The 12079-nt window shown below is 47.0% G+C and overlaps 4 protein-coding genes across 7 annotated transcripts in view; 2 read left to right on the top strand and 2 right to left on the bottom strand.

The window, feature by feature from the left end:
• The first annotated feature begins 225 nt into the window (after positions 1 to 225).
• Positions 226 to 3183, top strand: LOC1279065 (sphingosine-1-phosphate phosphatase 1). Its single transcript, XM_318734.4, has 4 exons — positions 226 to 837; positions 945 to 1195; positions 1266 to 1438; positions 1518 to 3183. The coding sequence occupies exons 1-4, from the start codon at positions 474 to 476 to the stop codon at positions 1933 to 1935; spliced, it is 1206 nt and encodes a 401-aa protein (XP_318734.4). The 5' UTR covers positions 226 to 473; the 3' UTR covers positions 1936 to 3183.
• Positions 3184 to 3584: 401 nt separating this feature from the next.
• Positions 3585 to 5151, bottom strand: LOC1279064 (glutaminyl-peptide cyclotransferase). Its single transcript, XM_061662277.1, has 2 exons — positions 4869 to 5151; positions 3585 to 4798 (listed from the first exon to the last, which is right to left on the bottom strand). Exons 1-2 carry the CDS (start codon positions 4950 to 4952, stop codon positions 3860 to 3862), a joined length of 1023 nt encoding a protein of 340 aa, XP_061518261.1. The 5' UTR covers positions 4953 to 5151; the 3' UTR covers positions 3585 to 3859.
• Positions 5152 to 7473: 2322 nt separating this feature from the next.
• On the bottom strand, positions 7474 to 9639 carry LOC1279063 (CCR4-NOT transcription complex subunit 10). The gene is made up of 3 exons (XM_318732.5): positions 9483 to 9639; positions 7939 to 9408; positions 7474 to 7879 (listed from the first exon to the last, which is right to left on the bottom strand). Exons 1-3 carry the CDS (start codon positions 9566 to 9568, stop codon positions 7519 to 7521), a joined length of 1917 nt encoding a protein of 638 aa, XP_318732.5. The 5' UTR covers positions 9569 to 9639; the 3' UTR covers positions 7474 to 7518.
• Positions 9640 to 10052: 413 nt separating this feature from the next.
• LOC5668278 (calphotin) overlaps positions 10053 to 12079 on the top strand; it is a 67831-nt gene continuing 65804 nt past the window's right edge. For 3 of the 4 annotated variants that reach the window (XM_061662266.1, XM_061662267.1, XM_061662263.1), the window contains exon 1: positions 10054 to 10232. The gene's annotated coding sequence lies outside the window, so the exon portion shown is untranslated. Of the gene's footprint in view, positions 10233 to 12079 lie in introns of all 4 variants that reach the window. The other variant, XM_061662273.1, reaches the window with a different exon arrangement.

The following is a 12079-nucleotide window of genomic DNA, read 5'->3' as shown; positions in this document are numbered from 1 at the left end:
AGCTCACCTCCCTTTCATTCACTTTGTTTATGGGCCACACAACGCGTGGAATAAATCCAGCAATAAATACAAGGGCAATACAAATGGCGTTGGAATATTAATTTATTTCGAAACGTATAATTTATTCCCTTGGTCATAATAAATCGATTTTTTTTATCTTTTCCAGATAAAATTACGTACCTTGGCCTTGTGCTCATCTGTCAAATTGCGCCAAAGTGATGCAGCCTTGTTTATTTGCTCCTCGTAAACATCACTCGGCGGTGCCGTCGGTGTAAAACAGTGTCCTTTTTATTCCCTCATCACCAAAATGATCACAAATTAGGCTGAGCCGTGTTTCTTTCCTCCACACTAGCGGTGTCCTTCAAGGATTCGATTCCGTTAGTGCGTGCGACCAGTTGCGTAAAGCGCACAAGTGGTACATCCCCCGAAAAGTTGCACCGGCGGCATCATAGGTCTACGTTGGGCAGTACAAAATGCATCCATTCCTCGAGTACCTCAAAAGCCCGGAGCTGGTCGTGAAGGTGCAGGAATACTTCGGCATCGAGTATCTGCGCAAAGTCCCCCCGTCCAAAGCGGCGAAACCAGCACATGGCAATGGTAGTACGGCAAACGGAAAAGGTGCGCCACCGGGCAATGGGTACACCGCCGAGAAGAAGATCGATGACAATGATAATGCTTATCGGGTGACGAATTACTTCTGGTACGTGCTGTTTATCGTCGGCACCGAGCTGGGCGACGAACTGTTCTACGCCACGTTTATCCCGTTCTGGTTTTGGAACATCGACAGCGCGGTAGGGCGGCGGGTGGTTATGCTATGGTCAGCGATTATGTACGTAGGTAGGGCACCACCACCACCACCTCTCCTCGGATCTCACCCTGGATTTCCTCACCCTGGCTCGCGATGGAAGTAATGCAAAATGGGTTTTCTCCCACTTCTTTTGCAGGACAAAGCCTTAAGGACATTATTCGATGGCCAAGACCAAGCTATCCGGCGGCACGGTTGCAGAAGAAATGGGGCCTCGAGTACGGTATGCCGTCGACGCATGCGATGGTCTCGGTTGCCATTCCGTTTTCGGTGCTGATTTACACGTACGATCGGTACATTTACTCGATGCCGGTTGGGCTGGCCATTGCTTGCGTCTGGTGTGCCGTGATCTGCGTTAGCCGGGTGTACCTAGGCATGCACAGTGTGTTGGTTAGTACTGGGCCTCCTGCCCCACTGTCCCTTTTATGTTTTATGAAATGTTACGCTTTCTTTGTTTTAGGACATTGTCGCAGGACTGGTGCTGGTCGTACTGTTGATGATCCCCCTAATTCCGATCGTAGATCGATTGGACCTTGTAATAGTGACTTCCCGCTGGTCTCCAATATTCGTGCTCTCGATATCGATACTACTGATCGTGTTCTATCCCGATCCGGGTAAATGGACCCCAACGCGGTACGTTACAACACACTGAAGGAGTTTTATTTTCTATATTAATATTTGTCCCTTTATTTCCCCCCCCCCCCCCCTCCAGCGGCGATACCGCTCTTACGGTAAGCGTTTGCGCTGGCATCGAGCTCGGCGCCTGGTTGCACTACCATTTGGGCGAGTTTCAGCAACCGGCACAGCCACCACCGTACGAAATCATCTGGCCGTCCTACAGCATGCTCGGCCTGCTGCTGCTCCGCACCGTGCTCGGCCTGTGCTGCATCGTTGCGTCCCGTGCCTTTGCCAAATCGATCTCGTACGCGTTCGTGTGCTTCATACTGGGGCGGGACAAGAACGAACTGCGCCAGTCGGAGGATACGCTCGAGAACAAGAACAAAATCATCGTCGAGCTGTCGTACAAGCTGTTCACGTACGGTGTGATCGGGTTCAACACCCAGTACCTGCTGCCGAGCGTCTTTAAGCTGCTCAACATCGGCCGGCCCGATTTCTACACCGAAATCTAAACCCCATTCCAGCCATCCAGAGCACCCACACGCACGCACCGGTGTATGCGGCTAGCGCAGCAAAAAAAAAGAAAGCATCGCACATTCCATCCATATGAGAAAAAAACGATCGATATCAGTGAGAGTAGTTTAGAATTTATCAAACGAGTAGCATCACATACATATGAACCTAAATCATATTTCTTCCAGGCAAGCTCTCGGTACCGGCAGATTGAACGGTACCGGTTTACTTGCAAATCAATATCTCCACTCTTTTTATCATATTCCTATTTCTTATCATCCTCAACAGAATCCAAAACAGAATCCACTAGGTCTAGCCAGGTCTGAAATGTTGTTTTTTCTCCAGTTGAATCTTTACGCGTAATTTAATGCAAATGAATTACTAAATAGAATTGCTAGCACTAAACGCATCCGCTTCCCGCATTTTCTCTTTCACATTTAGTAAACAAAAAACGCATTAGAAAAGCAGTGTACGCTTAAGGGTAGAGCAGTCGAACAAGTGAGACAAAGTTCTCACCGAAAGTAGAACGCAATTTTAACGTTGGCCCGACACATTCCAAGTGCTTCCGTGCAAGATGGTTAGCAAAACGGGCGTAGTGGTGAGTGATGGTACCGGTTGCTTTTTTAGTAAGTGTTAGAAGCGGTCAAAAACACATGATCCTATTCCGTCATGAGGGACAAAAACCTGCTACCAGAGCTTAACAAACAAACAACGTCACAATTGAGTAAAAACGAAACGAAACAATTCAGCATTACTGCCAGTGGAGAAGCAATTCGATTTGGGGCGATCGTTCTTTCGTGTGGCACCACGGTTTTGCAAAGCATTCTAGTCTAAACGAGGGCAACAGAGAGAGAGAGAGCACCACATAGGCAGGAACCGTACAAAATACAGGTACTGTTTGGTGTTTAGTGTTTAGACAAAGTCGAAGTAGTAAAGCTCAATCACAAAACGGTCGACAAAGCTGGTAAACGCAGAGAGAGAGAGAGAGAGAGAGAGAGAGAGAGAGAGAGAGAGAGAGAGAGAGAGAGAGAGAGAGAGAGAGAGAGAGAGAGAGAGAGAGAGAGAGAGAGAGAGAGAGAGAGAGAGAGAGAGAGAGAGAGAAAGGGAGGTGCAAGTCGTTGAAATACGTTGACAAATTTTGGTCCGCTTTTCTTATTCTCTCACAATAGATACAATGCTGGTTCACAGCGTTTTGTAGGAAGCGCCGAAATCACGAAATAAAGAACTTTTTCAACTTTCGAAATTAATTTTTAGTGACTTTTTTTGTTGGCTTGGGTTAGCTTTTTTAATGCTATTTTTCAGCAATATCATAGATTGTTTAATCTTCCTTTTTTGCTTTACTTTAACTAAATCGTGTTTGAATATCTTTTCGACTGTGTAAACAGCTAAAGCTGTGTAATAAAACCAAACCATGTGCGTGTTGAATGGCATTAACAACAATGCACCGATTAAAATCGTTCCCACGTGCATCACAGCCGGCAACCATGAAGGGCATCGATTAGTTGTGGACAAACAGCGCTCCACTAATCCGCTTTGCTGTACACCAGGTTTTGCGATCAATTGTAAACGTTTTGTGGCTTTATTTTTTTAACGAAACATAAACCAAATTTTACCAAAAACGGCTTTTTTAAAGGTTTTCTAAACACCATTTTCTATGATTGTTCAACAATTTGTATTTATTGCACAAAAGTGTTACATTTTTTACAGATATGTAGTACGCTTGGAAGGGGGGAAAAGGCCCATTAAACAGTAAGATTGGTGTTTTCCTTCTTTTTTTCTTTGCTTCCTTCACGATAAGAAACCGTAATGAATTATTTAAAAATCGCTCAAAAAACAAGAGATAAAATTAGCCCCGAGCGTGTAAGTACGCGTACCGCTCCGATTGGAATGGTGCTGCATGTTCTACAATTCATCATGCGACTGTCATAACGGCACGTTCAAATACTCCAGCACAAAGACGGAAAATATGCGCACCAAATTGCGCACCGTCGGTACGTCCACGATGTCCGCATTATCTTCCAGCTTGTGCCAAACCTCGGGGAAGGGGCTGGGAATGACGTGCAGGATGGGCACGCCCCGCCTTAGGAACGGTATGTGATCATCCTCGATGCCCGCAAACACTGAGGCGGGCTTAAAGTACGCGATCGTCCTCTGGGTCGGTGACACGCTGCTCGTACTGTAGTTCTCCAGATGGCCCAGCTCGTCCAGCCGCCGTTCGGCGGAAATCAGCTGCACGTACCAGTTTTCCGTCTCGGCAAAGTAGCTGTAAAAGGTTGGCTCGGGCGTACCGAGCAGATCGAGCAGCACGAGCATGTCCATCCGTTGCAGCGTACCATCGCGCTCCATCCGTTCGGCCAGGTGGCGCGCACCGTAGAGCGAATCTCGCTCGGACCAGTTCTGGAATGCTTCCTCGCCGTCGAAGAAAATGAACTGCAGGTTCAGGTCCGTCCTGGCTTTGATGGACTCGAGGTGGGGAGCGAGCAGGGACGCCATCGTAATGAGCATCGCGCACGGTACGGACGAATCGGTCGCTCCGATAAACTGTTTGCCGGGGAAGTATTTACTGTCGTAGTGGCAGGCCAGCACCAGATTGCGCGCTGCGTTCGGGTTGAGGGACGCGATCACGTTGGCAAACCGTAGCTTCCCCAGGATGGGCACGGTTTCATCGAACTCGTCCAACTCGACGGTGTAGCCGTGCCGCTGCATCTGCTGCACGATGTAATTTTTCACATTCTCGTGGCCTGGCGTTCCGACCACCCGCTCGACGAGCAGATTTTCCAAGGCCTCGGGCAGAAGCGTCATCGGATCGACGGCTACCCGCTGAAGGCCGCCCACCGACATCGGGGTGGCTGTGTGCTTTTGCTGCAAGCATACAAAATGGGGGATTGGAGATTGGTCAAGGTCTGAGGCACTTTCACATGATCACACTTACCGCATTCTTCAAATTCGCGTTCTGGCCATTTGTGCTGAGAAGTGCTATCGTGAACACGAGCAGTATGATATGTACGCGTGGCATTGCAAGCACACCTTTAACCCCTTCCCTTTTCTTGATTGATATGAGGTTACGAAAAGGTGCGATTAGAAGAACGACCGCCCGCTACCGCTTTTGAGGGTAGGTTCTATCGCTAAACAAACGAACCGATTGTGACCCTCCTTCCCAGAAGTGTTGTGACTTTTGTTCCACGAAAATTACCCCGCCTGCGAAGAGAGGTTGTTTACCAAACGTCAACGATGATCAGTGTGGCCAGATTTATTTATTGGTTTTTGGTAGGAGCATCAGCATTTTATCGGTAGTTTTCGATAGGAGTTTCAATTTTTTCGCTATGTTTAAAGAGTGGAGCCGGTCTCATAGTACAGTCGTCAACTCGTACGACTTAACAACATGCCCGTCATGGGTTCGATCCCCAAATAGACCGTGCCGCCATACGTAGGCTTGACTATCCTGCTATGGGGGGAAATCAATTAGTCACTGAAAGCCAAAGCCCACTAGTGGTACAGGCAGGCCTTGACCGACAACGGTTGTTGAGCCAAAGAAGAAGAAGAAGAAAGAGTGGAGCGGAAGGGGAGGGAGAGGGTGCTAATCTGCAAGAGAAAATACATCCTTTTTTATTATACTTTTTTTATTGAAGTCACTTACTTTTGGCTATGAAAATGTAATGCTCGTCATATCGCCGTGTTTTACGAGCAATGTTCTCACCAGCTCTCTCAAATGAACTTTTCGCTCTAGATTGCACTCTCCTTTTTCTCTATTCGTTGCTATGGTGAACTTTGCCTTCCCAAGCGACACAAATTAAGCTTAAACGACTAGAATATCAAATATCCATAGAAAAAAATGAAAGCTCCATAGCGACACTGTTTTTCTCAATAGATGGCGTATTATAACTCATCATTATATTGATGTCCTATTCTTGCAATGTGTTTCGACAAGCTTCATCTAATTATGACCTATACACCCAAGTGCCACAAATCCACTAAACGACCATTAAACGGTGTCTAAACGACTCAAGCTCTCTACCTAAACGGAATATAGAAAGACTTCGTTTAGCAGACGGCAAACAACTCATGCATTCTAAAAAAAAGCAAAAAAAGCTGGTGGCGCCATCTGTTGGTGGGATGGCCAATTAGCGGAACACTTTCCTCGCTTCAAGACCTTATCCTTCCCTCTGTACTGTTACATCCCTACCAGCATTAAACGGCTTTGAAGGCATTCAGAAGGCATTTAAGGCCTTAGTCGCCTTAGAAGGCGAATAAAGATTTCAACCGAAACTTTCACGGCTGTAACGGGTTCTCTTCGAAATATTTCAACTTTTTGATTCAACGAGAACAGATAGCTTGCCGCCATCTTCGCTTGTTTATATACTGGTTTTGCACCCTTACTAATGTAACTGCCAAATAGAGCAGTGACAACGCTTTTGGTTCCGAACCGAGAAAGCATGTGTTCAAATCCTGATTTTTATGATCTTTTTTCTTTGCTTATTTCTATTTTTATTAATATTTTCTTGCTATAATTAATATAAACAAAATTTTTGTGAAGCAAAATTAAAATAATACCTTTTTAAAAATCATAATAAATACACTATGTTCACCCTTCGTTATCAGGATGGGAGAAATATGTATTTCATTTCTCCTTTTTTTTAGAGTTATCGAAATGAGTTTGATATATTAACATCTTTCAACGGGTTGGTCTTTAACAACCGAATAATGCAGACCATCTTTAATTAAGTGAAATAACTCAGAGCTTAACGCAAGAGAACATAACACGTAAATCGTGCTATCGAATCTCACGCTCATATCTGGGAACACTACAACAGTGCAGTGCTGAAGACGCTTGTAAGGTTTTCTTTTGACAGTTTCAATTTCAAATTAAAAGTGAAATTTTTCATTCACGTATTTCAAAGGCATTTAATTACTGCTAAATGCACTGCTGATCGCCTTCAATTCGCCGGCGATTACAAGGCGATTAGAAGGCATTTAACGGAAATTTGCGGGTAGGGATGGTTTCGAATTGAAGTTATGCATCGGTAGAACTAGAACGGCGATACGATTGTTTAAAATACTAAACTTCAATGTGAACCATTTGTACAGAAGCAAGTGAAATTTAAATTATGGTGTTGATGGTGTTGATACCCATGTATCTGACCACGAGTAGATCGCATCTCATGAAGTACAGACAACCAAGGCCCCACTGTTGGACTTCTGGTTTTGGTCGCTAGTGATTTCCATGCTTTATATGGAGTTTACTGCATTAAATCACTTCGGAAATGGTTTTATGACTTCTCGATCAGTATTACGAGAAAATCTGTGATTTTCGGTAGGATAATATCGGTAGTTTTAAAGTAATCATCTGTGTATCCTATACGCATATCAAAAATCGGTGGGAATACAGATGAAACGTATTTCTGGTCACTCTGCGTATGATTGCTGTCAAAAGGGTTCGCTTTAAAATGGTCGTTACAAATGCTGTTATTCACAGATGTAAGCGCAACGAGGTTTGAATTTTCCCTTCGGATGATATTTGTGTGTAACCAAAGGGACAGTTTCCTAAACTGTATACTGTTTACTTTGCATGCTACACGCACGATTTAAATCAAATGTGGCGTATCGTAACGAATGAGTAATTGCACCTTGTCGTAGTTTCCCAGCAGCAGCTCCTGGTAGACGTTCAGCATCTTAAGGTACGGCATTACCAATGGGTGGTTGCAGCTGCTCATCGCAATTTTGGCCTGTTCGTAGTCTCCGATCAGGAACGACACGACCGCCCGGTTGTAGTGCATCACGGAGCGGGCCGCATCGGCCGAATTAATGTTCCAGTGCGGCGAGGCACGCATTCCAAAGTCATCGCCGGCGAGTTCGGTGATGAATTTGGGCTCCAGGTACGTGATGGCTTCCAGCGGTCGGTTCATCATGATCAGCGCTTCCGCCGCGTACATGTGCGAGAGTAATCTGTGTAATGTAGAGCAATTATTCGTTTGTGAGCTGTTTAATGTAGCATCTATACTTACAGATACGATTGCGGCAAATCTTTCATGGTCAACATTTGCTTCGCATACTTGAGCGCCAGACTGTACTCGCCGAGAGTATTCAGCACGTAGCTGTACGCGGCCAGCACCGCACACTTGAGCTTGTTGAACGACACCAACTTCATCGGCAGGGAAGGATTGCAAGGTACACCCTCGTATACCTTATCCCAGGCGACCGTCTTATCGCTGCTCTCGGTTTGCCGGATTAGCTCCGGCTCGTGGTACTCCAGCAGCGCGACCGCGTTCCGCAAGCAGAGCGCCCCGAACTCGAGCGTCGTGGCAGGAATGGCCAACGATTGATCTCCCTCCGGGACGGCCGTTTTGGGCGACGGGTTCAGCACATACTTCCGGTGCACACCGCACCCGACCGTGCCGTGGCAGATGCTGGCATTTTGCGTCTGCTTCTCCTGCCGGTGCACCATGATGCAGCATTCGGCCAGCCGCAGCCAGAGGCGCGGATTGTTGTGGTTCGAGTTCAGCACGATCAGCATACACTCGAACGCTTCCTTCGGGCGCTGCAGATGCAACAGTGCCAGTCCGTGGTTGTACAGTATCTCCGGCCGCTTGGTAGCACCGACACAGTACAGCGGCGACCCTTCCACCCTTTCCGTGGACGTATCCTCTGTGGCGGATTTGTCGAACAGCAGAGCTTGCTGGAAGAACCGTGCCGCCAGCGCGTAGTGTTTGACCGAAAAGTGTATCACGCCCATGTTGTTGGCCAGTATCGTGTTCTGATCTTCGCCGTGCCGGTTCACGCTGACCGGCTCGTTGGTGAACTGCTTCGACAGCTCCTTGGCCGCCATCTGATAATCGTTGCCGAGAAAGTACTGATGCCCCTTGAGGATGGAGTACTCGGACGTGTCTTCCAGCGGGATCGACATGTTCTTCTTGCCGTTCAGCAGATTCGAGCGGATCAGTATCAGGCGGAACTCTTTGCGGAACTCCTCGAACTGTAGCTCGGAGATGTCCTTCCGGCTTTCGTTATCGATCAGCGGCTCGTCCTCATCCGAGTCGCTCAGTATCGCGTACACCTGTATGCCGAGCCGGTTCTGCAGCATTCCCAGCAGCCGGTTCGCCTTCTTCGGCTGGTTCGTGTCGAGCAGCAGATGGACGGTGAAGATGCCGGCCCGGCGCAGCAGATAGTCATCCAGCCGGTCGAAATGGGCCATCACGGCGAGCATAATCTTGAGCGCGGCCAGCGGCTGTTTGAAGTGGTACAGGACGATCGCTTGGTTCACGTACGCTGCGCACGATTCGCGATCCTTCACCTCCACCGTGCGAATCTCACCGACCAGCCCGGTCTGCTGGATCATGGCGGAACGGAATTGATCGTATCGGCGCAGATCGCTGTTGTAAAACTCCACCACCGCCCTGTTGTGCAGCACCTTGGGGTTGGAGTCTTGCGTTTTGAGCAGCTTCTGCAGCGTTTGATAGCACGCATGGTAGTCGGCTCTGGAAGGTGGATTTAGGAATGGTTTGGCAAAGGGAGTTAATAATCCGCTCGCAGAGGGCTGCTTTAGACTTACTTTTGAAACTCTATAAACGCTTGTTGCTCGAGATCTCGCTCCTGATCGTTTAGTGAAGGCTTTTTTGCGGAACTTGTTTCGGCCATGGTGCGAAGATTGTTTTGAATAACAAACGATGTGGGAACGTCAACAAATTTTACACCTAGAAGTGCCAAAGGGAACAACTGCGGTCGTGCACAAATGACAGTTTGTTGTGTAAAAAATCTATATCATGTTAATTATACTCTTAAATATCTAATAGTTCTAATAGAATGGTTTTTCGCATGATTTTGTATTTTAAATTGCTTAAAAAATATTTTTACAAAATCGATGAATCGATCAATCGCATTTGGCAACCGACGATATTTGAACTGCTATTCAATTTCAAAAGCATTTGAAAACTACAGTTCACAAGAATCATCGACCTATATTTTATTTAAATTTTTACGGTTTTGCTTAATTGTTCATAAAATTTCATGTAAAAAAACACACAAAAACATTCTAAAAATCTTCATGTCCACAATTTGACAGGAAAGCGCACGCTGTGCGGCTGCCAAAGAAGGCAAACGTCAAACCGCCATAAAAGCATCGCCCACCATTATGGCATGTCGGTTTGTTTCAATTTCGTGCTAAACTTTTGTCCAGCGTTCGAATCTGCCCTGTGCGTACTGAATTTCGTGCAATTTCCCGTCTGTTCGTGTACCGTGTTGTAGCGTGTTAATCGCAGTGAAGCAGTGAGCGTGTGTTTAGTGCAGAAAGCTGCAGCGAAAGGTAGGTAAAACCGGGGGGAAACATCTCGTTGCCAACTTGCCGGCTGGCTGGCTGGCTGCACCAGACAGGATGCTGGGAAGCGGCAGGAGAAGAAGAAAGCTGCAAAAACCGGGTTTCCTCTCCCGACAGGACTTGCTCTACCTGTGTGTGTGCGTGCATGTGTGTGTATGAGTGTACATTAGCAGCAGCATCGGGCAACAGCGTGCGGGACCATGTAACGGCTTGTGTGCCCGGGATATGGTTGTGCGTAAACTCGGAAGTGATCAATTATCAAAAGCACTTTTTTTCGGCGGCCCCCGGCGGCTAGCCGTTGTACGCCACGGATGCGATGAGCTCAGCGATAGGTTTAATTGTTCCAAAATTGGGCTCCGAAGCAGACGAACCGAGTGGATGGATAGGCGTGCGAACCGCGAGAATCCAGGAGGAAAAAGCCTCACCGGAATGAAGCATAAAGCAAGAAAGAGAGAAAAAAAAGGCAAAACCCGCGCGCCGTTGAACGCCATTCTTGTGTGGAAGCGAAACGGCCGAGAGAGAGCGTCCGCACCGTTCGGATGGCAAAGCGAGAGAGCAAGCGAGCGAGCGAGATAGCGACAAACGGGACATGAATCCCGAGCCAGTTTTTCGGTTATGTTTCCTGCTTCTCCCCCTCGGCCCCCTACCCGTTCGCCATAGGGATTTTGCGTTTATGCTCACGCACACACCTTTCCCGAGCATTGCGCCTTCCCCTGTATGCCAACCGGCCGACGGCTGCAACGTATAGGGGGTTATTCGATGGTATAGGTGCGCAGCATAGAACGGCAGAGCGAGACAGCATCTACTGGGCCAGACTCGATGGTGGTCAATCCGACACATTTTGGGCTGCTTTTCTGTAGCACACACTCACAGTTTGCACAGTTTGGATGGTGGATTGATGATTATGACGAAACTAATTTTGGGCCACTCTCGCGATGGTGGTGGTTTCCGGAAGCCCAGGAGAGCCTTAGACGCGGGGGCAGGAGAGTCCTTAGATAAAAGGAGAAGTGGCGCGGATAGAACGGTCAAGAACAAAATAAAAAAATGAAGAAATGCGGGCGAGATTCAGGCTGGTAGTTATGGTAACGCGAAGAAGCTATGTTGAGCTCTCGTGCTTTCGGTTGCTAGGCCCCCGGAGTCCGCCGTGTCCGCCGGAGTTGCAAGAGAGTTCGCGTTTCGTTCTCTCGTGAAATTCTGCTGAGAGCATCCGTATAGTAGCATAAGGCTGCTATGCTATTGCTGCTGCTGCGGCGATGTGTATGCTAAAAGTCACGCGAAGGGAGATTTAAATTTGCCGGACTTTCGGCCTGCGGGAGAATGGGCAAATAACGCCAATCAAAGTGTCCATTTTGGTTTCGGCGGGGTTCGGGGTCTGAAATTAATTTCGAGTTAGTACCCAAAGTTGTCGGTTGGGTCGATTTGAATAGGTTGTGTAATTTTAATTTTGGTTATTTAATTCGCTTCGAGGTTGTTCTCGTGACTGAGCTAAATTTTAAGACATTTCATTAGATGTTCAAAGGTTTTTATTGAATTTTTTCACTACTATTATTAATGAAATTATTATTTTCTATTTCCATAGGGCCTAGATCATACAGGGATTTCCAAGGGTTCTCATAGTTGTGGAACACTTCCTCGACTCTTTCTTATAGGAAGTAAACTTCGTATATTGGAAATTGGACTCTATGGCACCCTTTTTGAACAGGCTCCTTGGAAATTCCTATTGGAATTGTCCAACAAGCGTGCTTTAGAGTCCAATTCCCATTATATAAAGCCCATTTCACGTAGGAAAGAGTCAATAAAGTGTCCCACAGCTATTAGAACTCCTGGAAAACCCT

Source organism: Anopheles gambiae, chromosome 3 (assembly GCF_943734735.2).
Source record: "Anopheles gambiae chromosome 3, idAnoGambNW_F1_1, whole genome shotgun sequence".
Classification (NCBI taxonomy): Eukaryota; Metazoa; Arthropoda; class Insecta; order Diptera; family Culicidae; genus Anopheles; species Anopheles gambiae.
Note: the sequence above shows the minus strand (reverse complement) of the source record. Positions and strands in the feature narration are given on the sequence as shown.

What these genes read in the sequence shown, in the direction of transcription:
- LOC1279065 (XM_318734.4), top strand. Translation starts at nt 474, where the DNA reads ATGCATCCATTCCTCGAGTACCTCAAAAGCCCGGAGCTGGTCGTGAAG. An exon ending in GTCAGCGATTATGTACGTAG is followed by an intron (nt 838 to 944) that starts GTAGGGCACCAC and finishes CTTCTTTTGCAG; the next exon opens with GACAAAGCCTTAAGGACATT. An exon ending in TAGGCATGCACAGTGTGTTG is followed by an intron (nt 1,196 to 1,265) that starts GTTAGTACTGGG and finishes TCTTTGTTTTAG; the next exon opens with GACATTGTCGCAGGACTGGT.
- LOC1279064 (XM_061662277.1), bottom strand. Translation starts at nt 4,952, where the DNA reads ATGCCACGCGTACATATCATACTGCTCGTGTTCACGATAGCACTTCTC. An exon ending in ACGCGAATTTGAAGAATGCG is followed by an intron (nt 4,799 to 4,868) that starts GTAAGTGTGATC and finishes GTATGCTTGCAG; the next exon opens with CAAAAGCACACAGCCACCCC.
- LOC1279063 (XM_318732.5), bottom strand. Translation starts at nt 9,568, where the DNA reads ATGGCCGAAACAAGTTCCGCAAAAAAGCCTTCACTAAACGATCAGGAG. An exon ending in GCGTTTATAGAGTTTCAAAA is followed by an intron (nt 9,409 to 9,482) that starts GTAAGTCTAAAG and finishes TCCACCTTCCAG; the next exon opens with AGCCGACTACCATGCGTGCT. An exon ending in GATTTGCCGCAATCGTATCT is followed by an intron (nt 7,880 to 7,938) that starts GTAAGTATAGAT and finishes TACATTACACAG; the next exon opens with ATTACTCTCGCACATGTACG.